The sequence below is a fragment of the Geospiza fortis genome, unplaced genomic scaffold (assembly GCF_000277835.1).
Source record: "Geospiza fortis unplaced genomic scaffold, GeoFor_1.0 scaffold206, whole genome shotgun sequence".
Taxonomy (NCBI): Eukaryota; Metazoa; Chordata; class Aves; order Passeriformes; family Thraupidae; genus Geospiza; species Geospiza fortis.
In genome coordinates, this window is record NW_005054311.1 from 9,179,076 (window position 1) to 9,206,610 (window position 27,535).

At 42.4% G+C, this 27,535-nt stretch overlaps 1 protein-coding gene across 3 annotated transcripts in view; it reads left to right on the forward strand.

Moving 5' to 3' along the window:
- ZNF516 (zinc finger protein 516) overlaps positions 1-16,961 on the forward strand; it is a 101,299-nt gene extending 84,338 nt beyond the window's left edge. For 2 of the 3 annotated variants that reach the window (XM_005419353.2, XM_031055630.1), the window contains exons 3-6: positions 2,085-3,554; positions 8,402-8,506; positions 9,414-9,481; positions 15,929-16,234. In XM_005419353.2, coding sequence (XP_005419410.1) covers positions 2,085-3,554; positions 8,402-8,506; positions 9,414-9,481; positions 15,929-15,988 — 1,703 coding nt within the window. In that variant the 3' untranslated portion in view covers positions 15,989-16,234. Of the gene's footprint in view, positions 1-2,084; positions 3,555-8,401; positions 8,507-9,413; positions 9,482-15,928 lie in introns of all 3 variants that reach the window. The other variant, XM_031055631.1, reaches the window with a different exon arrangement.
- Positions 16,962-27,535: the final 10,574 nt, after the last annotated feature.

Below are 27,535 nucleotides of genomic sequence, written 5' to 3' on the forward strand. Positions count from 1 at the left end.
TGTGCCACCTCCCACAGTCTGACTTGTCCACCTTGCTGAAAGAGCTTGGTACATAGATTTTGACCAAACAGGAAAGTATGCACGAATGTCTGTGGGTACTCAGAGCACCCTGGGAGTTGCCAATACCATGCTGCTGATGCCCCACTTCATCACAGCTGCAGAGGTGGACCAAGAGCCTCCCAGCTGTGTAGCTCCTGAAATGGGGCTGGCAGTGGTCTCCCACCTCCCTCCTCTGCCCAGTACAGCCAGCAGGCCGGTTCTCTCTCCACTGAGTACTGCTGCAACCAAAGGATTTGTTTTTGCTGTGCTTTGTTATTTACTACAATGATCAAAGCAGCCACTCCTTGTGCTCATAAAGAGAAGCCTTAAAATCTTATTTAAGAGCACAAGTATTTTTGAGCTTTGACAGATATACTTTGAAAACAACACAGATGTGCAGTGTCAGATTTCACTGCTGCATGCAGTGTCTTTGTTTCAAACTGTAAATTTGGCTAGTGGTGCTGGGCACGTGCTTTCCCAAAACCTTGTCGCCTGCAACACAGGAAAAACAAGTTTCTGGGTTGCCGGGATTTTTTTCCCCCTGAATATACCCCCTTGCAGAGTTTGAAAGGAAAATGATCTTAGCAGAGTGAGCATTCAGACCTGCAAGGCTGCAAACCTATAGGTTATTTTTAACCTAATTACCTCGAATTAAACAAAACGTTTAAGAGTGTTTTTGCTTGAATTGAAGGTGAGGATAAGTAGACTTTATGTGCAGAGCAGCTCCAGCCAACAGCGTGGCTCTTCCATTGCAGAATAATGCCTGTGGCAGTGCCCTGCGCTAATGAACGAACGGCGCTCGCTTCTCTGAAGGGCTGGCTTTTCTGCGCTGATGTGAGAGGATATGCAGCTCTAGAGCAGTTCACTCCTTTCCTCTTCTCACCCCTCCTATGGGTGTGTGATCACTTTGGACTGGTGACGTTTTAGATGGAGCACGGTCTCCTTATACTTGCCTGGCAGTGGCTCATTAACTGCGTGTTAATTGAAACTGAAAGTTTGTCAGATGATTCAATTCAGTTACATGCTAAATGGATTCAGTGCAGTAAGCATTACTGCTGTGGTGAAAATCTCTGTGGAATTGATCTGTGAACTGATTTAAAGGGATTCATTGGCTTCATCAGTGGCTCTCAGAGGTCAGCACTGGGAGAGCAGGCAGATGTAGCCACACTCCCAGCAAAACAATTCCTACTCTTCTCTTTCACCCTAAACAGTTTTAATTACTGGCCAGTATGCTCCCTTTCCAGGACATATGTTAGGTGGATAAATTTACTCTGGAGAGCTGAGAAGTGAAAAAGAAAAGGAGGAAAATTAAAAGTGTGTTTTGAATTCTGTAATCTGAATGGCTGAAATGTTGGGTTCTTATCTTCCTATGGATTGAGCAGTCACAAAGTTTTCCTGAAGTTTGACTCAAACATAAACGTATATTATAAAGAAAAAAAAATTAAAGAAACCAGAAGAAAAATACCTGCTTTAAACTAAAGGACAGAAAATTCAAAATTTACATTCTCTATAACTCATCTTTTATACTTGGCCACTGCAAAAGTCTCCCTTAAGCGGGCAATTTATTCTGTGTGCTACACCTGCTTATATGGTTGGTTTCCGTGTGGAGCCAGTTTTTATTGCTGAGTTATAAACCCTTTGAAAATAGGGGCTTGTAATGGAAGCACTGACAGACCTTTAACTAGGTCAGCTTTATCTGGCTCCATTATCTTTGCTTTTGTTAAAGCATTAAATGGTTGCAGATTTGTTTATTTTTCTCACAGTCCCAGAATTTTAACATGGGTATGTTATTGTTTTTTCTTCAAAATGTCATGAACATGCAGTACTAGAGAGTTTATCCAGACTATGCAGTCATCTTTAAAAGTGAATTGAACTGTTGTGTCTTATTTCAAGATTTTCTTGCTCATACAGTACATTTGGTCTGTAGCACATCATTAACATAGTAATACCAAAGTTTGTCCTCTTCTAATCTTGAATTCTTCTTTGTCTTTTGGGCTCCTTTCTATGTAAAATGACAATGATGTTTTTTTGTTTCTCCCATTCAGATGGAAAGCCATACCACTGCAACTTCCCTGAAGAGGAAACTCCAATGATAACATCTCAGTTGGATGAACTCCCAAAGCTGGGAGGCCTCAATGCCAGAGATAATGAGGCCAGGGAATCTAAACCAGAGATTCCTGCTCTGGTCTCAGCACTGGAGAGTGTCATCAAGGAACCCTATTCAAAACATCAAGGTTCTGCAGACATAAAGATGCCAGTATTTCATCACAGCCAAGGGCTTTCTTGCTCCAGTCACGTTGCTAGCTTTGCTTCTGGGATGGGCCAGGCATCTTTAGACATGGTCATGGACTTGAAAACATCACTTGAAGTGCAGGCTAGTCGTGCTAGAGAAAATTTGCTAGACTTGCACAGGGAGCATCCTCTGATAGAAAAAGATGCTGAAGCTCTAGAGGTAGCTCCACTGGATTTGAGTGAAAAATCAACAAGGGATAATTCATGCAATAAATATCTCAATACATCCTTGCAGGCTGCTTTAATTGTCTACCCATGTCCTTTCTGCAGTCACAAGACCTACTACCCTGAAGTCCTGTGGATGCACAAAAGAATTTTGCACAAAATCAGCTGTAACTCGATGGTACCCCCATGGGTTCAACAAAACGGATTCAAGAGTATTAAAACCAACCTGGTCTTTCTGGCGAGGAGTGGGCGCACTGGCCCCCCTCCTGTTCTTGGTGGGAAGGAATGCCAGCCTTTGCCCATTGCCAGATTTACACGTACTCAAGTGCCAAGTGCGTTGCCAGGTTCCAAGCCCAGCTCCCTTTCTGTCGGGATGGCTGCAAAGCCCGGGAGTACGCATCCGTCAAAGGACAGTCACACACTCAGCCATTGTGCTTCACGTGTGTCAGGCATGGATGGGTACAGACAGCCCAAGTTAAACCATTCCCAGGAGCAGTACAGCATAGCAGCGCAACAAAAAAGCAAATACGAAGCAAATTCCAAACTCCCACAAATGGGAACCTACGGCAGAAGCGTAACACCTACTCAAACAGTGATATCCCGGCCTAGCACGCAGCCCACCAACAGTAAGCAAGTGGAAAAGTACGTGGTTCCTCGAGGAAGTACTGGTTTTGCCTCTCCAGGTAAGCACTGTGCATCCGACTCCATGAAGGCCAAATTCACCCCCCCGCTGCAGTACCACCCCCTGTGTAAGAGTGAGCAGTACCCTAAACACGAAGAGCCGTCCGTGCCTCAGAGGGAGCCTCATGTGAAGGCTGGAAATGAGATGAGGACATTGGCAAACTGCACAGCAGTAGCACGAGCCAGTCCAGTGCTGCAGCCTCAGCCTGGTGCCGTGGGAGTTCCTCCGGCTTTACACTCCAGCAAACAGGATCTGGCATCAGATGGGCATGAGAAACATTTGGACATTTTAAATATCTTTAAAACATACATTCCAAAGGACCTTGCTTCACTGTACCAAACCTGTGGTGCCAACAGCCCTGTCCTAGATCACACAGGTAAGATTTTAACAAGCTCTTCCATTGCTGAGGATGTAGTTTGTTTGTTCCTTCTTTGTTCAGAACCATGACATGCTGTTTCCCAGTTTTTTCCTTCTCTGCCTTAACAGCTAGGATTACAAGTTCACTGTTTTTATCATTGCTGGATAGGCTTGAATAGGTTTGTTTACTGCTCTCTTAACATTGCAGCATCCCCCCTCGTGCACTGTGTGACATTTCTGTCGCAGGTTAAATGTATCTGGTTCCACCTGGAGTACTGCTGTTCCTTTGTCCTCTTGCTTCAAGCAGGCTAGAGTTACACAGATGTGCTGTCACAGGAAGATCCCCCTGATATGCTGGTGCTGGCACACATCATCATCTTTTTCCTTCAGGCAAAATAAACATCCTCTGGGGCTTATCTGTGATGTTATTTTGGAGGTTTTGTTCAATTTTGTCTGCAAACAAGTCTTCCAACAACACAGAGTGATGATAATCGCTTGTCAGTATCCTTTGTCTTTCTTGACAAAAGTCTTAAGATCTTCCTTGTCCATATCAAAGGCTACCAAGTATTTTTCAAATTAGTCTTTTGATCTTTTTTTATGCTTATGATTAAAAAGAGGTAGAGCTGAATGTGTGCCTGTTAATTCACATAAGCAGAAAAATCAGTTGTGCAAATAACCAGTTTCAAAGTTTGGGGACTAAAATGTTCAACAGCCGTGTAAGTAAAAATACACCTACGTATTTGCATTTGAAACCATGCTCTTCTGATGATCTGCCAGAATTAGTTTGTCTCAGAGGAAACTGAAAATCACACTGATTGTTTTACACATGAGATGTGTGCATGTCTGTAGGGGAGGAGAATTGGAGCCGTAGTCTCACCTTTTACCACTTGTAAACTGTGCTACTTTTTATACCTTTCTTCTTTTTGTAGAAGTCGTGCCAGTCAACTCTCATGAAAAGAGCACATATTCTGGGCCGGTTTTCTGGTGTCCTCCCTTGACATAATACACTCTGTTTTGTCAAAAGCATGTGTGAAATGGTTCTTTTGCAAGTGGTACAAAATCCAGGACCCTTGGAAGCTGCTGTTCTTAAGGACAGCTGTGGTCTGGGGCCCAGAAGGTGTGTGCAAGTTGAGGCAAGGAAGGAGCCCAGAGTGTTATGTCAGGTCTTGGTGGAAGGCCTTTTGGAGGAGACAGGAGGGCAGAATCTGCCTGACATAGTCCATGAGTGAGTTGCACCTCTCAGCCGCCTCCATTGTCAGTTCTGCTCAGTCACTCCAAAGGTGGTGCTGCATAGGGGCCTGTTATTTATTGAGCAGATCATTTTGCAGGAGCTTAGGGCCTGCATGATCATTGCAACCAACATTAGGGTTTTGTTAAGGAAGCACAGGAAGACATGCTCAGTGTCTGAAACTACAGTTTCAGTGTTCCTTAGGGGGTTTTTTGTCCAGTTGGCTTTGCTTTCGCCATCCCAGTGGATTGTTGTCCAAAGTTTCTCCCTGCCCACTTCCTGCTCTAAGTACCAGTTAATTGTACCACCCCCAACTTGGGGTACCTTCGCGTGGATGCCCTCCATGATGTTATTTAATAGTACATTGTGTCAGCCTGCTCAGAGAAATCTTACTGATCCAGTGAGCTCCCAGCCACGTTAGGAGGGATAAGAGAAAAACAGTAAAAGCTAGGAAATAGAAGATGACTAAGTGAAGGCGAGGACCAGAAAATTCATGATGACTTTCAGAACAAAGTAAAATAGGGGCAGGGTTTTTAAAGAGGTCTCTGTTTACCTGCCTTTTAAAAGAGGGATTTTATTGCCAAAATGTTTTTGCTGGGCAGTGATTTCTAGAGACACTGTAACTGGAAGTTATTTAGTGCCCATCTCTGCTTTGAAACCTCTTCTTTCATTCCAAGTGTTTTATAGCAATCAAGTTTTCAGAATTTGAAACCTCTTTTTTTTTAATGTAGCTTGTCTTGGTTTTATATACAACTTCCAGGTTGCTGATGTTTCTCCAAACCAATTGGCATGACGGCTGTTTTTCATAGCACTCAAATAAAAAGCTGCTTCAGGCAAAAGGAACGAGATCCTACCAACTGCAAACAGAGGAGGGTAATTGAACTTCATCTGAAATAACATATGGCTCTAGATAGGCTGAGTTCTCTGAGTCAGTATTTATCATCCCATTTAGCTTTAATACTGTAATGTGAATATGGCAATTATGACATAAAGGACATCCAAAAATCTGGATTATGTATACTATTTGTCATGTTTTTTCCCCTCAGTTGAATATTCCCAATAGACTTTCCTTGGGGTTTTTGGTATATGATGTCATCTTAGATCACACTAGATTGTTTTAGTGTGTGGTAGTACAGTGTTCAACTTCCTTTTGAGTGGCTGCATTTGTTTTTGGGATCCTTTCTTTGATGTTTGTGTTTGTTCCAGTGTGTCCTTGGAAGAGAGTTGTTGTGTGTACTGCTGTGATACAGCTGCAAACATGAAGCTTGCTGTGCTAGGCTAGGTTTGTTTCGCACTTCCCAGTCTTCTGAAATGCCTGTGGAGAGAATCTTACTGTTACATTTAATAGAGGTTATTTATTTTATTCATGCCATTTATATATTAGGAAAGGGTTGGTTATGGCAGCAGATGCATTCTTTCTTCGGGGCTCCTTTGAGACCAGCTTTGAGGATGGATTTCACAGGAGCCGCCATTCACACAGCGGTGTTCCTTTACCTGAATTGTCTAACACCTGTAGTCATCCCCCCCTTTTGTTCACCTAGAGGATAACCTGAGTGATGACTCACACCCATGGCTCAAGCCTCTGAACTATCAAAAGCCTTCTGGTGCTACCTGGGAAATGCAACAATGGCAAATACACCTGGAAGCAATCCATTTTTTTCCACCTGCTTATTGAATAACTCCCATGAAATGAGTGCTAGGGAGGGGCTCAGTGGAAGTCTTAACCCACTCATCCTTGGTGTTTGTACATTGGTTTATAGACAGCATGCTCAACCTTCCCTCATGGGTGGGAGAGGTGCTTCTATGAAGGCTGGTGGATCAGATGGGTGATGGCTGCTAAGTGTATTCCCCTTCAACAGAAGGAAATGTGAGTTACAGAGGGATTAATTGTCTTTCCAGAGGTGTCAGAACGATGACCTGAGGAACCCAGCTCTCCTGGCCTCACAAAGCTGCTCTGCCAGTCCCTGCCTGTCCACAGTCAGCCTGGCACTGCTGCAAAGGCCACAGCTGGTTCCTCCACACACTTCCCTCAGCTTTGCTTTCCAGCTTGCAGCTACAGTTCTGGGCAGTGAGGGGAGAAATGCTCCTAACAGCTCAGAAATCCACCTTTAATCCTGCCTTCCTCACAAGGCAAACCCATCCTGTTACAGTTCAGTAAAGTTCTCCTTGATGTTTAGAACACTTACATGATTTTTTAAAATTTTTTTTGGTAGGGATTTTTTTTCCTAGAGTTTGTTTGTTTGTTTGTTTGGGGTTTTTTTTTGTGTGTGTGTACCTGATCTGGATTTTTCCCCAAATCATGATCTTGTATTTGACGGTCAGAAACTTAATTTTGTGAGTATTCAGGTGCATTATGCAGACTGTGCTGCCATCTGCAGGAGGTGCTATTATAAAAGAAGAAAACAATCTGTGAGTGGGGTGTTTGTTTGGAGGGTTTTTTTTGCAGCAGGACATTTCTTTGCAGTATATGGTCTGGTGAATCATCCCAGGTTTCTTGGTGTCATACTAGCAGAGTAAATGGCAGCTGTCTTCTTCTCCATTCATTTTCAGATGCAGCATCCATATTTTGGATTAATCTTGTGGCATCCTTCAGTTGCTTTTTCAGTTTTCTGTTGCCACTTTTTTGGTCACAATTTTATTCTTTTTAAATGTTGTAACTGGGGGGAGGGGAGGAATATGAAAGAAAAGCTGAAACTTCACTTCTGTTCACATCCCTCTCGAATTTCTTTAAAAGCCAAAGTATTCCAGTGACAAATGGAAACATCAACTCTTTTCTTCCAAAGAGGGTGTTTTACCAAAATAGAAAAGATGATGTTCAAACATTTTTTTAAATAATAAAAAAGCCCAATAAAAGTCAAATGTGTCTTTTTTGATCAGCAGCAAAAAGACAAAGACCAGCCCTTTAAGTCAGATGCTGTAAACTGACCTTTGGAGAAAAAGGAGAGGTTTGAGCGGTTTTCCACAAATGCTAATGGCCTAGAAAACATGTTTACCCAGGGCTGGGAGAAGGCTGCTGTGCTGCTACCAGCTCAAAATGTCCGGAATGACACTTTCATTCACAGATGTCTTTCGTCTGTGCCTCAGAGGTCTGGGGTCAGAGCAGCACCGGCAGGCAGGTAGGCAGGGGCGAAAGGTTTGATCAGTCTGCGATGGCTGCGCTCGCTCTGCATTTGTCTCTGAGGTATTGCCGCCTGGGGGGGACAGTCGGGCTCTGGTCCTACTCAATTCCTATTATCCATGTGACTTGTCTCCGCCACGCTGGAGTCACTTTGATTTGCCTGATGTACTGCTTGACAAAGCTGGGTGATGGCTGAGAAGTGGATCCAGCTGCTCTGAAAAGCGCACACCTGACATGCCAGTCCTGGTGCGGGCACATCATGGGGAGCATTTTTTAATTCAATGTAATTTATGCATTCTTGCAGTCCTGTGTGTGCCTGGCCTGTCAGCCAGTGCCTAGATGAAGGCTGACAGTTGTCATCCAGGGCCTGAAGGTAGCCTCACATAATGACACATTAGACATACTAATGATGTTTTCTTCTGGCATAATGTTTTCTTCTCATCTTTCCTCTCTCCTCTCCCCTCCCCACTTCCCTCCCCCCACCAGCACCCCCCATTCCCTCCCTCTCTCCTGACTACAGGGATGCTCAGGACACAAACACGCCAAGGAGACTGTGTCTGCAGAGAATGTGGAAAATGCTTTACCCAACCCAGCCTCCTCAGGACTCATCAGAGGTCCCACACAGGTATCTTTTCACACTCGCTATTGCTTTCTCCATTTCTCACTTGCCTGCTTTCAGATTCAGCTAACAAAATGCTAAGAATTACATTTCACGTACCATGTTAGCCTAAGTAATTCCAGTACCTAAATCTAATAGACATGTTTTTTATTTTTATGACTACTGCTCTTGTTCTCCAAATATTGCTTACCTGATCCCTGCCCGAACTCCATAAAATTGCAATGCATTTAAGATAAGTCTGTTTGCAAATGTTTTATTTTAATTAGAGAGTAGGGTACTCAGAAATGAATATGCTAATGAATTCTGTTGCCACCAGCACAAATTGAAATCAAAGTACCCCTTTCAGCACAACATAAGGCTTTGTTTTGCCTCATCGTTGCTGTTGACAGGAACGTTTTTGTGGGAAACGAGATTTTCCCTGACACTGGTCAGCCCTAAAATGGGAAATTCCTGCCAGCCTTTTTTAACCTGCCACGGTCTGTGGTTGAGGCTGGCGGACGCTGAAGCCACCAGTGTGGTGAGCCCTCCTGAGCATTGCATGAGACAGTGAGAGTAGCAGGTTTCTCCTCAAAAGTGTGAATGATGCATACATAAGCCAGTCTGATGCAAAATGACAGAAGCCAAATGGTAAGTAATGCAAGAAGAGGGTCCCTTTACACATACACTGATAATTAATGTTGTCAGTGATTGCTTTCTTCAGCGCTGAAGTCTGAATTAAAAAGGGCAGTGGCCCTAGGCTGCCATTAGCACACTCTCTTACAGTAAGTGTTACGGTAAATTGGTATTTTCCGGCCACAGGCTAGGAGCTGGTGTCTTTTTTTGAACGTGGATAATCTGTAATGGTCTCAAATAATGTACACACGCTAACGAAGCTTGGATGTTCATCTGTTAACAAGCCCCCTTGTTCCCACAGTGGTTTTTGAGTCTAATGGACTCCGAGGTACTGAAGTTCACACCACCTCCGCAGATGCCCCAAAACAAGTATGTTTTACAATTAATTGGGTGTTTGGTTTTTAATGTGGTAGCTGGGAAAAAATTGCACAGTGATACTCATCACTAAAGCACTGACTGTTTTATAACGTGTATAAATAATAATGGTATTGCTTAATTTTTAGCTCTTAAATTTTTAAAGCATTTTATCAGAATCTGATATATAGAGAGTCAGTTAATTTTAAAGCAGGTAGTTAGTGTTTAAATAAACATGTTACTGGCTTACTTGGGGACTGAGTGAGATGAGTAATTCTGTAATGCGCACTGATGTGTAATGGTGAGATAGTACATAAAGAATTCCTGGAAATTTGCTTTTACAATTAACACGTTTTCTGCTTCAACAAGACAACTAACGTTTAGTCTATATTTTTCTGAAGAGTATTTGCACCCTGATACCCAGTATCTGACTTTGAAAAGCTCTCACCCACCAGTTTCCATGGACTCTGTTAGTGTGCTTTCCTGTTTCTAGTATACAGTTTCCTGTCTTAACCAACACTTCTCAGAGCTCTGAATTATACCTGACAAAGCTGTTACATAGAAAATCATTAAACTGAAACACAACTTGTTTTGTGTATCTTACGTCGTTGGAGAATAGTGTCATAGCCTGGACCTTCCCATTCTATTTCCAGCTTGGCAGGTTTGTTTCAGAGCACACCTTCTCATGGGCACTTCCGTTCCATTGTGAAACTGCTTCCAGCATCACTCACTTTTCCTTTCATCCTCGTTCTTAGTTTAATTTTCACTATAGTAGCCCCTGTCCTCCCGTCTCTTACTAAACTGTTGCAGGTGCTTTTAGCCGTGCTTAGAGAATGCATCTCCAACACGATGAAGTTTAGGAATTGGTTTCTACTTGCTCAGTATACATTCTCACTGGGTACCACTGCACTGCCTAGTTCATGTGCTGCACCCTTCATGAAGACTCTTGGCACCTTCTCTTTGCCCTTGCATCTTTCTGGCCCAAAGGCTGCATGGAGAACCCAACCTCTGTCACAGGAGTGTATGAATTGATACCAAGCCATAGGAGTGGCCAGCAATTCTCATAAAGTTTCCAAGATGGCATAGCACTTCAGTTGTTGTGGGCAGTGTTTGCTATGCTTTTGTGGGACAGTAATTGCAAAGTTACGTTGCAGTGTCCGTCTTACGATGCTTATCTGATAAAACTGTGCAGGGACACATCTCTGAATAACAGGGCCACAGACACAGTCAGTGTAACAGAGTGAAACACTGCAGCTCTGCCAACTCGCTCAGCTAGTCTTTGGTTCTCCTCAGTGTGGTACTCTTTCATCTTTTCATGCTCATGGTTTTCTCTCCTCATGTGTAGTTGAGATCACATTCTGAAGGAATATGGGCTTTCTTTTAGAAGACAATATAAGGTCACATTTGGAAATACATTTCCAGAAAACTCTGGAATGGCCATATATATATCCAAAAAGAAATGTGGCATCTCAGACCACATCTGGGTTCTCTTTGTAATTTGGGTTATATTGCCACACAATTAATTGACTCCTAATCTTGTCTTTGTAAACTATTGTCATGCCAGAATTTATTGACTAACTTCTTCCATGGCAAAGGTAGCTCGCTCTCTCTATCTGCCAGTCTGCCTTCAAAGCATTTGATGAAAGTACAGCGTCTCTCAGTACAGCAGAGCACTGAGTAGGGGTTAGCTTCTCCAATGGCTTCATCTCGTGCCAGTCAGTATTTCTTCCCCAGAAGATGCGGTGTGATCACTCCTGCAGGAGATTGTTCCCTTTCTTTTGTCTTGCTTACTCCTTGGTACCAGCCTTTGTCTCGATTTGTCGGCGTCTGTGTCAGGGGAGTTACTCAGTTGTCTGCTGTTTCGCTGGCTCTCGTGGCAGGCAGGCATTGTGCTGCCCCAGCAGACTCCACCTGCACAGTCCCTGGGCGTTACACAGGGAATGCTCTCATTTCCACAGGCAGCTGTGGGGGCCTTTAGAAGCACAGAAATGAGCTCGCAGTGAGAACGGTGCCTGCAGCATTCCGTTAACATTACCATTTCCCACTTTAGACGTTGTCACTCCATGTCTTCATTTCATTTCTTAATTGGGGACAGATCTGTTCATGAGAGTTTAGGGTGTAAAGTCAGTTCAAGTTACAGAAGTGCCATGCACATGCTCCGAGCAAGAAACAATAGTTACCTCTATGATAGTTTGAGAAGGGAGGAGAGGTTTTTTTGATGTCAAGTGGAAGTGATTCACTTTACATAATGTTTCCACCTCACAGGTAAAATAGCTTCCCCTGAGTAGTCTGCTAAAGAGTAAAAATATTAACATTAGTATTTCACGGTTCCGCCATTCCTTTCTCTAGTCAGCCAGATCATCTCTAAAGGTTTCCTTCAGGAAACAATGTTAGGTAGCAGGGCTTTTAAAATCCCCCAGCATGGTAGCTTACAGCAGTGCTACATTGAATAGCAGTTTTATCACAGAATAATTCTAATCCAGTATGTTAAAAATAGGTTTTACAGCTAGGCTTTTACAAAAATGAACCAGCTAAATCTATATTTAGGTGTCTAAATAAGAACCCTGTTTTAGGGTAGTGAACCACCAACAGGAGGTGCAGGTGTTCAGCATCTGTGAAAAGGAGGTTACCTATAGGAGTGTGTAAAAAAGATCAAACACACAGTTTTGCTGCTATTAGCACTGGGCTGTATTTCATGCTTTGTTATCAGCACCAATGAAATATAAATGAAATGTAGGAAATAAGATGTTCATTCATAACATTATTTATTGTGGTTTCTTATTTCTACCTGAATGCTTTAAAAAAAACCCCAACCAAATGACATTTTTACATAAAATTAATTTCCCATGAACTTTGGAATATTTCCTACTCTTCTTTTTCTAAAGGACAAAAAATGCTCATTACATACCCCAAGTCAGTACAATCTGTGCTAAGTCACATAGATTCTCTTGAAAAGCTGCCATATTAAACATATTGAATATTCTGAATATTTTTATAAATGCTAAATATCCCAGTATATACATAATTAAACTTGCTTATCCACAATGAATATGTATCTTAATTTGGAATACTCTTAAGCAACATCCAGAGACACGATTTAGCAGGCATGGATTCGGGGAGTACACTCCAATTGCACGTACATGACAAGACAAAAGCTGGCTCCCCTTCAGAAGGGGCCCTGCAACCACGTGTGTGTGTCTCAAAGCAAGGCTCTCCTAAAGCATGGGGTCATTTCAGAGGCACTGCCTGATGCTGCAGCCAGAAGCCCAATTCCCAGAGGTACAGGAGTCAGTCTGGAGCCTGCTTTTTCACTGTGGTGACAGCAGTGGTGGCAGTTTCTAACGCGTACGCCGTGCGTTTTGACTCCTTCTGCGTTTTTAAAGCCGTATAAAAACCTGGCCTGCTTTAGGAATGTAGTGTATGCTCTGTCAGTGTCAATCAATACTCTCTAAAAATTTTAAGGGACAAGAAATCAGGTTTTCAAAAGGCCTGATTTCCTGGTTAGCAATGAGGGAGAGCTCTCTCTAATTGAGTGTATATGTATGTGAACCATATTTGCAGCACTGGAGGCAGAGACACCATGTTTTCCATCTTCTGTGTGAGTGAAACAAGGAAAATCCCCAAAACTCCAACCTTTGTCCTCTCGAGAACATCAGTCTTTTATTACAGAAAATCAATTAGAAGCTGCAGCCCAGGGAAAAAACCCAAACTGTTTTTGGGTATCCTGAATTCTCTGGGTGAAGCTTTCCCCATGCCAGAAGACTGTGATCAGCCTTTTTTGTGAAACAGCTGTGGACACCCCAGTTTTTGGGCCTCATTCACTGGAAAGACAGGTGTGCAGTAGGTCCTGTACCTACTGTGTGACCCTTCATTAAGGGGTCCGTAAACCTTTATTTTCTCCACTATAAGTATTTAAAATTATTTCTTGCAGCATTCAATACTTGAAATCACGTAAATATGAATAGCCCAAGCTTGGGGGATAGAAAGATTGGAAAGAGCCATCAAGAAAACACTATATACATGTCTATATGTGTGTTGTAAAGGAGCTTGGGGGAAAAGCTGGGGACATCTGTTACCTGTATTGTTTTTATAGTCCAGCAACACTATGGCTCTGCTTGTCCTAAAGCAACTTTGCAGAGAAAGGGAGGAGGAAAAAAAAATAACCCAGATTAAAAAGTTATTTAAACTATTGGTTTCTTAGTTTGGCTGGTTTGGGTTTTCTTGCACTCAAAATTCTAGTACTGTCTGTTAGAAGTCCTGTTTATGACATTTGTTCATATGAAATGTCTTGCCCCAGTTCCTTGCAGAGTTTCTTCCAAAGATCATGATTAATAGTTCAGTCCTCATTATTGCAAATGTTATTTTTAAATAGTTATTCTGAGAACAAGAATTCCATTAATCAAAATAATAGATAATGAACAAATAAATGGCAACCTAATTTGTCTCGTTCATACATATGGAGATTATAATGCAAACAATCAAGGAACCATGGAGGCTGCTGTACTGGCATCTGAGTAATATGCATGTGCTGTACGTCTGTTACTTTGTGAGCATTACAGACAGGATTTGGAGCTCTAGTTCTTGTCCCAACGCTTGTCCCCTGCTAGCAAACTGCAGTGGTATCTGTGCTCCTTGCAGTTTACTTCAATGTCATGCAGTGATCTGTCTCCAGCATATTAACATGCACATAAACTGGGTTTTTCCTGTTAACTGGAGAAAAGCCCTGGAAGTTGCTATGAGAGCAGCTTTTGGCATGGAAGCTGTAGGTTTCATGTAAAGATCTGCTGCTTTTCACTGAAAGTGAAGAAAGCCTAGTTTTTAAAAGGGAAAAAAATTATTTCAGGAAGAGCTCAATCCAACTCTGTATCAGCTGGTTCAAAATGTGACCATACCTTGGGATGGTGTGAGTACAGGCGGGTGAGCCCCTGGGTGGGTTTTGGCACACCTGAAGGTTCTGTTCGCCAGTGAAACTGGGAGCACAGCTGTACCTGAGAGGAGCCCAGCCACACAGCACCTCCAGCCCTTCTGCGCTGTCCTTGCAGGTGTGGGGAGGATGGATTGTCCTTCTCCTGGATCCCTTGTGCTTTGTGGTCCATGACATATGCAGGGCATGCCTTCACCACCTCACAGGCCATCCATCCCAGAAGAGGGCCCCTAATTACACCCCTTTTCCAGCTTCTGCCCAGGGAGAGTGGGGCAAGGGGCCTGTCATCCCTCCCTTCCCCTTCCCTCCCTGCTCCCCAGCCCTGTGAAGCTCTGCTCTGTGCTCCCCCGTGTATGTGGAGCCGGTTCGATGCAAGGCATTCCAGTGATGAATGCCTCCTCCTGGAATTGTGGCTGTGTCTCTCAGGCATGATGCAGCTGCGCAAAAATGTAAAGCATCTTTCTTAGTTTACTGCGGGAAATTCAGCATCCAACTAAGGAAGTTTTATCACATCTCTCATTCAGTTACTGTTTCCTACATTTCAAATATACTGCAGTCTGTACAGCAGCTTTTTTTTTCTTTAATTTTGTTGCAAATCTTTCCGACTTAAAACCAAACTTTGACTGGTAAATGTCATGAATCTCGAGCCAGGTTTAATTAGGAATTTTCTAAATCTATTAACAAAAGAGATGCACTTAATACATTATGTCAACCAGAGCTGGGCTTTCTTCAGCTATTTCGAGGGCTGCCATAGGCACAGCTTGAAACTTGCTTGGATTTTACATGGGTGCTGTATTTTATGTTGCATTAATTTAGAATGGTCTGTTTCACTTCATCAAGACTTTAGCTTAAGGATAATGCATTTATGTAAGATTAATCTTGCCATGTTGTTTTAGGATCAGGATTGTAAACTGCATTGTTCCGACAGTGATGTTCTAAATGTCATTTTAAAGCTTTCCTTGGGAGCTGCAGGCTCCCACTTATTCATGATGTTATCTTTAATTTCACTTGATTTTAGAATATCCCTGCTATTTTTTTTTCAAAGTGGTAATTATTCATGAAAATTATCAAAGAAAATAAAAGGAAGATGACAAGGGGGGAAAAAAGCCGCCTTAGCATTTGACAGACCTGCACAAGAATTCAGTTTTTCTTCATTGAGCTGCCTCTGTGACCTCAAACTTCAGCCTTTTTAAGACACGGATCTAGTTGTGAATCCCTTTTGGCTAGCATGTAATTTCCACTTTTTGGAGGCCACTTTTTTCCCTTCTTGTTCTCAGCCTTCTCTGACCTGCTCTGCCAGGTCCTGTTACTTCTTGTTCTAGTCCATCTTTATATGGGACTTTATATGGGCCTGAACACACTTTGCTCTTGGTGGAGATGCGTTAAAAAAACAAACCCTGAAGTGTTCTCACGTGGTGGGTCAAGATGAATGTACATGATGCTAATGAAGGGTAACGAATGCCGGCAGAACTTGCTGGAGGGTCGTGCCTGGAAGCAGGGCTGAGAATGAGCTTTTCCCCGTGTTGTCCTTCTTGCAGGGCAGAGACCACAGCAGCGCAGAGCTCACCCACATGCTGCATCTCCGGAAGGGAACCTAGATCCCGGGCGGAGGAGCCCCGGCAGCCCCCGCGCTCCTCCAGAGCATCCCCTGCCAGCCAGAGCCGCACCGGGAGCAGCTGCGCCGGGCTGGGAGCAGGCTCTGCCAGGAGGGGGGTGCCTCCGTGCTGTTAATCATCCTAAAACAAATGAAGATGCTACACAAGATATATATAAATTGACGTACTAATCAGTCCCACGGTTCCTTATTTCCTTTATAATAAACAGTGGAGTTGGCAAGCACTGTGGAGGCACAAGGCATCTATATTAATCAAGAGAAGTTTGAGACACTGGAAAAATTAAACTTTATGTGATTTGGACAGCATGAAGAAGTTAAGCACTGTAACAAAAACCTCCCTGATGCTCACAATGACTATTTGATACATTTGAAAAACAGCAGTGGATTCGAGGACTGGAGAAGTATTAATTAATGAAACTGCCACTGCCTGTCATGCTGAAAAGCAAATTACAAAAAACAAAACAACAACAGTGAGCTGAAGAATGGGGGGTGCAGGGAAAAGGTGGCATTCGGTGCTGAGAAAGCAATGCTTGATGAAGGATTAAAGGGACTAAAGAGAAAGACCGTCATTCTGCAATGGTGTGTTTCATTACAGTTTGGGGACCACTTGCATTTCTAGTGCTCTTGCTCTTGACTGCGCACCATTAATAGTATGTGAATATGGAAATTGAAACACTTCCCGAGAAAAGCTTCTATTCTGCTTTGGAAAAGAAAAGCTAGTTGAACACTAAGAAAAAAAACAGGCTTCTGTGTTTTACTCTCAGGACCTTTTTTTTTTGTAACAGGGCTACTTTCTTCAACCTGGTCACAAAGGAAGTCTTCACTTAATAAAAACGAGAAAATAAAACATTCAGCTGTCTAACACCGCTGATCTGTCTGTTTGGAAGAGAAAAGGTGTCACTGAATGGATTCAGGCAGCCCTGGGGCCATAAGGTGCTCTCTGTTCCTGCCTTTGGTTCAGCCTTGGGCCCACTGATGTTCTGGAAAGAGGAGGAACTTCTTTTGTGGTGGCAGGTTAATGTTCATATAAATGTGTCATGTCTTGTACTTGGTGATCACTGGTGGTGTTAGGAAAAAAAAAAGAAAAAAAAAGCTTTATATACCTCTTCTACAGTAACTCTTTAACTGCAAGTTTTCAAGGTGGGGTTGTGGCACATAACAGGTTGTTAAACCATGCAGTGTAAGCAATTAAAAATGTATTCCACAGATATAAATATTTTCTTTTCTTATTGCTGTGACACTATGTGTGATGGTAATATTTCTGAAAGTTTCAGATTTTGCACATATAATTTTATGCATTATCAAAAGTTACTGCTGCCTTGAAAGAAAATGTTCTGTGAAAATTTTTGCAAAAGCTTTACTAGTTTGTTTGTTTTTTTTTTAAATTGTAACATTTTGTAAAGGCAGGAAATGGAGTTAAAAAAACAACTAGCATGCTAAATATATTTTTCCAAAAAGCAATAATTTTACATGTACAGAAATGATGCTAACCTTTAATACAGGTGAGACCACAGTTTACTTAATACCATAATGGGATAGTGCTGTTTTTGTAGAAATGGGCTTCTGACAAAAGATTTGTTAAAAAAAAAAAAAGGCAGAAAAAACCTTAAAACGTGATCTTTCAGTTCTAACAGTTCGGTTCTAACAGGTGGGTGGGGGTTGCTTTTTAAGAAAAATCTAGTCAGCAATTTGGGCTGGATACTACTTGTTACTTGTTTTGAATTACTTGACAGGTTTTGTTACTTTGCAACACTTGCAACAATGCAAATTAACTTTCTTACTTTTTTTAAACTAGATTTTCCTTACGCTATTACACAAGATGTAAACCAGAGTTCTCTGTAAGTCTTGGTGTAGTTAGGAATGTCTGTGCAAGTACTTAAAAGTGATTGTAATTAACTGTTCCGTGAAGTTATTTTGAGGGAGGTTGCATAGACACATTCCATTGTACACCAAAAAAAAAAAAGAAAAAAAGAAAAAGTTAAATATTTTGCTGTGTTGCTTAATGATTATCATTTTGGGTTTGCACTAGCTTTCTCTTTGTTTTTGTTTTTGGTGTTTTTTTTTTTTGTTTTTTTTCTTTTTTTTCTTTTGTTTTGTTGCTTTTGTGAGTCATATTTTCCATGAGAGAAAGTAATGGTGACAGTACAGGAATGCAAAAAAGCTAGTTGCTTAACCTGTTTGTTTGTGGTTTAGTTATTAAAAACTCTTCTATACCCAAAATGGCACAAAAGTGTAGTGTACATTTGTAAATTCTCTCTTTTTTTAAATGTTTTTTTTTTTTTTTTTGGCAAGCTGAACTAGAAAATCTGAGTTAATATTTACAGCCAAAATCTTCTTTCTGGAATTTTCTTCCCGAATTCTTGCCAGAGACGCTAGTGCTGTCACTGCCATTGCCAGGGTACTAATCAGCAAAGTTTACAATCATAATTTAGCTTCATGAAGAACAACAGTAGGGGAAATCAGTTTAAATAATTATATGCTGTGTATGGCACAGAAGTGAGATTTTCACTTAATTAAACAAGAAATAAGAGTGGGTGGGGGAAAACCAACCTTAAGGACCATCTGTTTTTGAAAGTGAATCCCACAATTTCTGTTTTCTTTTCTTTATCATTGTATTGTATTGATTTGTTATTTTAGTTAGACCATAGTATTTAAAATGAGTTGTGTTCTTATTTATTTAGTCAAATGGGCTTTGATCAGCTCTTTTAAGCAACGTGATAAGTTTTTTTGGCATGACACACTCCTGTAAAGCCCTTTTATGACTGTTACAGGGACTTTCTACTACCTCTACCAATCTACTGTTTCTTCTTGTTAACAGGTTTTTATGGTGTTGCAAGTCTAATGTAACTTAGACAATAAAGGGTTTGATTATCTACACTGCAGATTCTCAGTGTATCTGCCATCTCTCTCTCTCTCTCTCTCTCTCTCCCCCTCTCCCTCTCTCTCTGGTTTGTGTGTGGTTTATTTTAGCTAAAGTGTAGGAGATCTCTTTTATTATGGCTGAAGTGAAAGACCACCAGACTATTTTTGTATCCTGAATGTTGTACACTGACCTGAAGTCCAGCCTGGAGAAACTTTCTCCGCAGGGCTAATCAGCTACATTGCCACCACGCTGCATTCTTGAAATTCCTTCTGTCAGAAATGCTGTGTATAAATGGATGCATTCTACAAAAAGTTAAGCCAGTTGGAAAACCAAGAGAGTTTTTAGGTTTGTTTTTTAAAACCTCTTAAAAGTCCTTAGTGATAAACCTTAGCATAAGTTACTGTCTCTGTCCTATCAAAGGCTGAGCTTTAATGAAAACAACTAAATGTTATCCCTTAGAAAACAACATATACTGGTAGGTGCAAAAAGTGGTTTGTTATTGACTGTAGGATACAAATTTCTCACTAAGGGGATTTCCAGGCACTGATACCCTGCAGGTTTCATGGTAATCCCTGTAAATGTGTTGCTTTGGGAACTTTATGGTGTTGTTTACCCTATTGGAGGCATCAGAGCATGTGTGATGTTTGGAGCCAGCAAAATAAAAAAGTCCTGTTATTTCTAGTGGGAGTGCATCCCTCCTGTTCACTCCTTCTCATGCCTAAGGAGTTTCTGACCAGGCCTGTGCTTGGTTTTGTTCTTCCTTGCCATATTCCCATGCTGGGCTACCTCAAGTGTATCTCAGCAGCTCCACCAGCACTGCTGGAATTCATTGACATAGGTGGGGATTTGTGCTTGAAAAGCCGATCTGTCACAAGGCCTGGAACAAAGCAAGAGTTAACTTCTTCATTAGATTCTTAATACTTAAAATATGTTGGATTACTGGGGGAAAGGTTGCATTTTATGACAAGTCAAATTTCACAGCCTCCCTGCAAGCCACTGTTTTTAAGCCAACAGTTCTGTGCAAAGCACCAAATTGCAGAGTCTTCTCCACCTGTGCTCTCTCCTTTCTCTGCTGCTGTGGTTGAGGACCCCACACTTCAGGGCAGTCCAGTCTTCAGAGACAGAGCACAAATGGATTCGCTGAGAGCTCACAGGTAAGGAACACCAGCCCCTCCCACTGCTTAGAGGGTAACACAAATTAAATGGAGTGTGTTGATACATGAAAAAACTTCTAATTTAGTTTTTTATTACAAATTATGAAATAATTGTTTCTGGATAGCAGCAAGCGGTGCAAAGCAGTTGAAGATAATTGAAAGCATAGACATGGTCCCCTATTAACTGTTTTCTATGGGACTCTGGGAATGCTGGCATTTTCAAGAGGGACTGTACCCATGTGATGACATCATTAGCTATCTCCAGGTATAGAGTAGTTGTTGCTTGGTTTTTTGTTTGTTTTTTTTTTTCCCCCATAGGTTTATTAATACTGCATTTGGGAGGAAGAAAACCATAACCACCCCAAAACACTAGAAAAAATGCCCTTTTGTTTGAGGCTGCTAGTCACAGAGTAAATAGTACATGGAAAAAATAAATCCACATATGTTGGGTGTAAGCAGGTATTTCCAAAGTGACCACCAGCTACTGGTCAAAGTAAGGGATGCTTTTGCTAGTGAGAGAGGAAGGGGTATGTTGTGAGTGGGAAGCAGGCACAGACCAGAGATTTGTTTGGTTCCCAGCTCTGTGGGTTGGAATAATGCAGTGGATGTTGCTCACAGGGCCATAAGAAAGAGGAAGAAAGCCCATGAAAGATCAGTAAGGGGCTACGTTTTGACCATCTGAAATTGAAGTAGGTGGAAAGCAGTCTCAGAGGAAGGCTGAAGCTGGACCAAGGAGAGGCCAGAAGTGGAGTGAGGAGTTCAGAGGGGAATCACCATTGAGTGAAAATATTGCCAAAAAGGGCAAAATCAACAATTTGAGAGATGAAGAGAATTTGGAGATGGAGCAGAAACTGAAACCTAACCAGAATAGTTGTGTGCCTATTGCAGAGGGCTTCTGTTGAAATGAAAGGAGGAGTGTGCAGACAGCTTCTGGAAAGATGGATTGGAAACTTCTGAAAATAAGCACATAATTTAATCTCAGTGAATCATCTTATTCTGCAAAAATGTTCTTAGGCTGAATGATGTTCTGACAGAAAATAAGGGAATGCCTTTTTTGATCTCTGCTTTCTTGACTGATGAGTGAATCAGAGGTAGAAGTATAATTATGAGTAGTTGAGGGTGGACTGAAGGGTCTCTCCAGTACCTAAGGCATTCTGAGAAGCATTTTGCTCTTCTAGAGAAACAAGTAGACTGATTAGCCCCAAGCAGGAAGGGGGTGGAAAAAATGGCAGGCAAGAAGGCTCAGTGTTTTAAACAGATGCTGAACTGGAGCAATCCTTAGAGGATGCTAGAGGGTACATTCAGATAGCATTCTTTAATACAGAATGTTTTAAGATGCCTTGTAGTATGTTGGATAAAAGAGCTGGAGATGCTTAAAGCTGTTAGGAAAAGATGTCCAACACTAAAATGGCTTCAGACACTTGGCTCTTTCCTTTGTGAAATCCTTTGTATCTCAAATTCAAGTTGTCCAGGTGAGATTGGTACAGATGGCTTGATTTGTTTGTTCCTGTGTCATCAGGTGAGTTACTTGTGAGGAATTTAGAAAATGTGAGTTGCCCATGTTCCCTTTCTGTAAGTGAAAAGCTGGGCATGTCATCTCTCATCAGCATCAACTCAAAATACCACAGGAACATCAGAAGGCTTTTCTAAGCAGAGAAAAATGATTTATTTATCTTCTAAATATTCATTGTTATGATATGACATGAAGTAAAAGGGACACTGACCCTCCCGTTCATCTTACTCCCAGAATTCAGCTTATTTTTCTGGGACAGGGCAGTGTTGCACTTTGCCTGGGACAATTCACGAGCCATTGGTGGTTTCTGAGGTCTGCAGGTTGTTACAGAGTGCTGGAGCAGTGCTCCAATAAACATGGCTTTTCTATAAGGGACTTCCCTCATAGAAGGTAGGTCACAAACCAAACCATTTCTTGCTTTTGCCATGAGTTTTCACAAGAGTCGTGCTGCTGCTGCAGGGACACTGGGTCTGTTCTTCCCCATGGGAACCAGCAGTGGGAGGTCACTGCAGTCACCTCACCCACAGAAGACCATGGATGCAAAATGGTAACCAGTTTACTGGCTACTGCTTTCCCAGACTTTTCTTCCTTGTGTTTCTCTCCTGCTTCAGAGAACATACATAGATGTGGGTGGTTGCTTGCACCACACAGGAGGTGACATCTCCAAAGCAGTGGTGGAGACAGGCAGCTGGGAAGAGTTTTCTGTTTACAAGAAGTCCACATCAGGAGCGTGCCTAGTTCTGTCCCCTCTGCTGGGGTTTCCTACCTGCTTGTCCTGACAAATGGCAAATCAGTTGTGTGTCCATGCTCCTGATAGTGTGCAAAAGCCTGCTGTGGATATGGGAACGATTGGTTTTTCCCAAGATGATTTTATTTTCTTTAAATATTGGCAAGAGTAGAGAGTGTCCTTGTTAGGGAGTGTTGGACTGCATTGTTAAGAGGGACAGGAGGAAGCTTAGTGCAAGTGTGACATGAAGCACATTTTTTATCTGTAGAAACTGTAGGTCTAGTGGTAGTTTCTAGGGGCTCTTTACAAAGACAGATATTTGGAAATTTGCTAACAAGAATTACAGAATTATGTGGACATTTGCTCAGGTCCTCAGTCTCTGGTTGCCTGCCATCCCTGTGCCTTGAGAGGGCAAGGTTGCCTGGAGCCACTGGCCCTGGGCTGGCCCTGGGGTGCTGAAGGGGACCTGTGCTCACTGTCACTTGCTGCCAGCAGCGACACACTTGCTTGGCTCTTCCTGGGCTCCCTCCCCTGACCTGCCTGCTTCCCAGCTCACAGCCATGAAAGGGGGCTCTGCTCTCACATCTCAGTGAGAACTGCAGGAACTTCCTGAGCTAGGCTGAGTGCAAGTGCTAGAGTTAAATCCAGGCAGACCCAAGCGAAATTCCAGGGGGAAGGACAGGCAGTCAGCAAGTGTCAAAAATGACATGGGCCTTTTTCTTGCTGCTGGCGAGGCTGCTGATTTATGTCACAGCAGCATTTCCTACACTACCCCTAAAGTGCTTTCAGGGTTAGAAACATATGGAATTCCCTACCAAGTTACATAAGTTATTTTCATTTTGTCTCCTCTGACAGCATATGATATGAGAGATCCCATGGTTTTTAAGGTGAGGCAAGTAGAAGGGGAATAGTCCAAGTGGCAGCAGTGTTACTCTCCTAAACTGCTACTTTTTCAGACCATGACATTTAGAGTATTTGGTAACTTGAGTTAATTCTGCTTTGCATTGATTCTGTTGAATAAACAGTGACTTTAAAATGAGGCACAGCTGGAGGCACCATTAAACCCACCTGAATTTTGCTTCTCAAGCTGTGTTTTCTGAGTATTCTGCAGAAAATGAGTCTTTGAGAGTTTTTAGAAAAAAATAAACAAGCTCCTAAATTTAGAGAAATCGTCTTGACTGTAGCCAGAATGCTTCAGGAAGCTGAACTTGCAAGAAACAGGCTGAGGTGGCACAGAGAGAAGCACCAGAGCTGTAAACCTAGCTAGATGGTGTTATTCCTGAGGCTGGTTTGGTAAATATGATTCCAGGGAGTCTAGGTGCCTTGTAGGGTCTCCTCTGATAATTTTTCACACCACTTTTGGCAGAATAATTTGTAAGATTGCAGTTTCCTTCATTATATAAAGGGCCCGTTAGCTAGGTGTCCCTCTCTGCTGGGCGCTGCATGGTAAGAGACATTTCCTGATGCTAAAGCTGCCATGGGCAGCCATGCAGAAGTGATGCTGCACCAGCCTCGGGGGCAAATTCCCCCTCTGACCACGGCACTTACCTGCTTGAATGCCTTTAAGCTGCCTGTGAGGCAAACCAGTTGCAGCTTGGAGAAGCGAGGTGCAGTGCACAGTGCTGTCTGCTGTGGGGATGGGCCCTGGCACTCCTGGATTCACCAACCTGCCTGAAACTCTGCTCTTACTGCAGCCAAGAGATGCCACAAATCGTGGTGGATGCTGCATGTGTAGCTGCAGTGTAGCTGCAGACTGAGCCCAGGGCAGGTTAGATGAGGTGGGACAGGATTTCACTGCTCAGATAAATGCCCAGGTAAGGAGGAAGGCTGCAGAGGAGCCTCACCTCGCACAGCTCCCTGCACAGCACAGTGTGCTGAGCCACACACAGCAGGGACTGTGGGAACTCCTCTCCCTTGCTGGGACAGGAGTTGCTCGCTGCCCTACTGTAAAGGAAGATGTGTCCTTTTTTAGGGTTCTAAAGAATGCTCTGATGAGAGGACATTGAACTGAGTGTCTGTGGAGACAGAAGAACTTGGCAGTCTTAACCCACCCAGGTAGTGATGAGGAAAGGTTGAAACTTGGCTGTTTCTTGGAGCCTTTAAGTGTTTTTAATTATTCTGTCTCTATCTGTGGGCCTCTATCACTTTTGTACCATTGGAAGGCAATCTGTTTCTCAGAGAAGACTGAAAACCACTGGAGTTCTTTGTATCCATCACCCACATGGAAAATGGGCAAAAGCAATAAAAAAAAAAGGGACTATCTTCTCCTTCCCACCTGTGTGTATTTGAAGGAACTGCACTAACATCAGTGGGATTTTTGCATAGATGCCTGACTGACTGTAAGGGCAAATTTGATCTCCACTCAGAGATGCATGGGAACGTGATACTTGCCTGATTATAGTTACTTTACACAGGGAAGGGATTAGAACAGGGTTTTCAGGATGATGGCAAAATGGTTCTGCTCCACACTTGTATTTGGGGAAACTGTGACACTAGTCCTAAAGCAAAGCTCTAGTTAAATGAAGAGATTAGTGTGAAGCTGATGTCATGCATTAGTGCATAATATTTTAACTGAAGTTTCTTCTTTTGGCAAGAAACCCACTTCAAAAAAAAAACCAAAAAAACCCAACAAAACCCAACAAAAAACTTGCAATAAAGTAGTCTCAGAAGATGGAGGTAAACAGATGTAGTTGTCCCAGTGAATCAATTATGAATAAACTATGAAAATGATACTTAATGTACTTTAAAAGATTTGGCTTTAGTATGGAAATGATACCAGCTGAAGTGAAAGCAATACTATCTACGTGGGAAAGTGGCATTGAAATATTCTTTCTTTCTGCCGCCTTTTGTCAATAAGAGAGGCTTGAATTATGCATTAGCAAGCTATAGAGTTATGGAAGATAATACAGCAAGGTTATGAACCCAGAACAAAAGAAGGGGAATCTAGGTTCAACTCAGTAATATATCACTTGGAACATATATAAATGATTATAATGCTTTGCACATTATAAAGAGAGTAGTCACATATTTAAATGAGAACAGAGCTATTGCTTCAAGATTTTCTTCAAATATTAATTTGGGCATTGTAATTAGTTCTTCTTGGGAAGCCTTGCAATGTTCAGTATGTTTAGAGTTTTGTGGAATATTCCAGAAAATTACTCTAGCAGATGTACTTTAGATGTAGGATTTTTCATAAATATCAATTTGTATTCACATAAACGAAATTCTGAATCTCTGGCTGTGAACAGTCATCTTTTGAAATGGGAGTGATCTTCGGACAAAGATGGTCAAAGCAATACTAATTCTGAATATTTGGAGGAGAAACCATAAGCGAAGAGTTATTCACAGCATTTTTTTTCATTATTAATATTTTTATAATGTGCTTCTCTCCCTAAATTGACAAAAAGAAAGGGAAGCAAAATCCATCAGCTGCTCTGTTTGCTGTCTGCTGATAATTCTGAAATTATTTGTTCCCTTAAAGCCTTTTTCCTGAGTGACATTCCAGGGCTGGCACCTGCTGGGTGCTGGTGCTTCTGCCCACCTTGGTGTCCACCCCAGCCTACCAGGCTGTGTCCACCCCTGCCAGTGCAGTAGGGGGAAAAGTGAGCAGCCCACACCTAAGCCTGCCCTTAGCAGTCCCAGTTTCATTTAAATTGCTTTGTACCTGTACAGGAGGGCTTCTGTCCCCAGGTCAGTTTTGTTTGGAGCTGGAGCCCTCTCTAGTTCTCAAAGATGGAGCAGCACAGGGCAGCGATTGTATCACAGGGCAGAGCTCTTGTTGGAACATCGAGTTTCCCAGTGATCAGTGGGATCATTCAGCTGGTCTTTCCCTGGTCCCAGGGACACCGGATGACCCTGGGAGTTACTGCCATGTTGGCCCATGTTGGCTCTGAGGCTCTTGGCTGTCCCACCAGCTTTTACTTGGGCAAGTGTTGGAGTCAGGTCCACTCAGGTCCTTCTTTGTCCGCAGATTTGCTCCACAGTGGATGTGGAGCCCAGAGGCTGCAGAAGCCTGCTGACATACGGACTCCCCCTTTTTTGCTCGGCTCTGGAGACAGCCTGGCTCCTTTGGTCCTCTGTGCTGGGCTGTGGGCACCACCAGTCCTTGCTGTGCTGCTGCCCACACGTGGCCAACTCCTGCTCCCAGAGCTTGTGTTCCCTCCTTCTGCCATGTCAGGGAAAAGATTCTATGTTTTTGTTGCTCTTACAAATAATGAAGCTTAGAAGATTTAATTTTTTTTTTTCTAGTAGGATTTTGAGCAGTGATCAAGTAGAGAAAAATAAACTACAACAGTTCGGGATATTTTTTTGTTTTTGGAAGCGAATTATGGACTTTAAAAACAAGGTCTTCTGATGGCTGAAGCTGTTTACTAAATCGGTGAGGCATTTGAGGTGTACTTGCAGTTCCCTGAGCTGTATCATTAAACAAGTGTAAGTTAACCAACCTTCAGACCACTGTTACTTACTTTTAATCACAGCTGAGGAGCTACTTAAGAAAACTCTTGGGAAAAGCAAACCATTTATTGAAGAGAGGAATAGGGAGTCCGAGGTAAGCATTTACCAGTCACCAAGAATCTTTAGATCCATTTAGTGGATCTCATTATTTGGTGAATAAACCACCTGGCATTGCTTAGAAAAACATCAGAATAATTTCTTTCCAAGACAGACCTAATTGTATAGCAGTGTGTGGCCATTATTTTCTTCCACTCCTGATCTGAGGCTGGGACTGCTTGCCACGTAGTTTCATTCTCTTTTCGTTTCAAAAACAGTGTCCTTAAAAAATGAATAACTGTGGAGAAAGGGTGCTGTGTTGGGCTACTCCTGCGAACTGCCTTGCTTAAGGAAGGTGCCACCCACCCCCTTACAAAAGAAGTAAAATAACACACAGTTGCCCCAGCATTTTTGTGCTCTGCAGTGAATGGTTGTGACAAGGGAAACAGAAGAGACTTGGGGTTTGTCCTTTGTGTAGTTACTCTTTGGGCTCAGAGATGAGGGCTCCATTGTCTTGAATCAACCACCAGAAGCCTCTCATTTTCTTCCTCCTCATTACACAGTTCCAGTCTCCCGTGCACATAATTACAGAGTTTGTGGCTTTTGGTTATGAGTGGAGGGGTAATTCCTGATGTTTGGCTGTTCTCACTACTTGTAAATTTTGAAAACTGATTCTGATAAGCATTCAGTGGGAATGGGCTTGGATGTTGCAGGGATATATGTACAACTCTCCTTAATTTAATTTAGCCACCCCTTAATTTGCTTCAGTCATGTATTTGCTA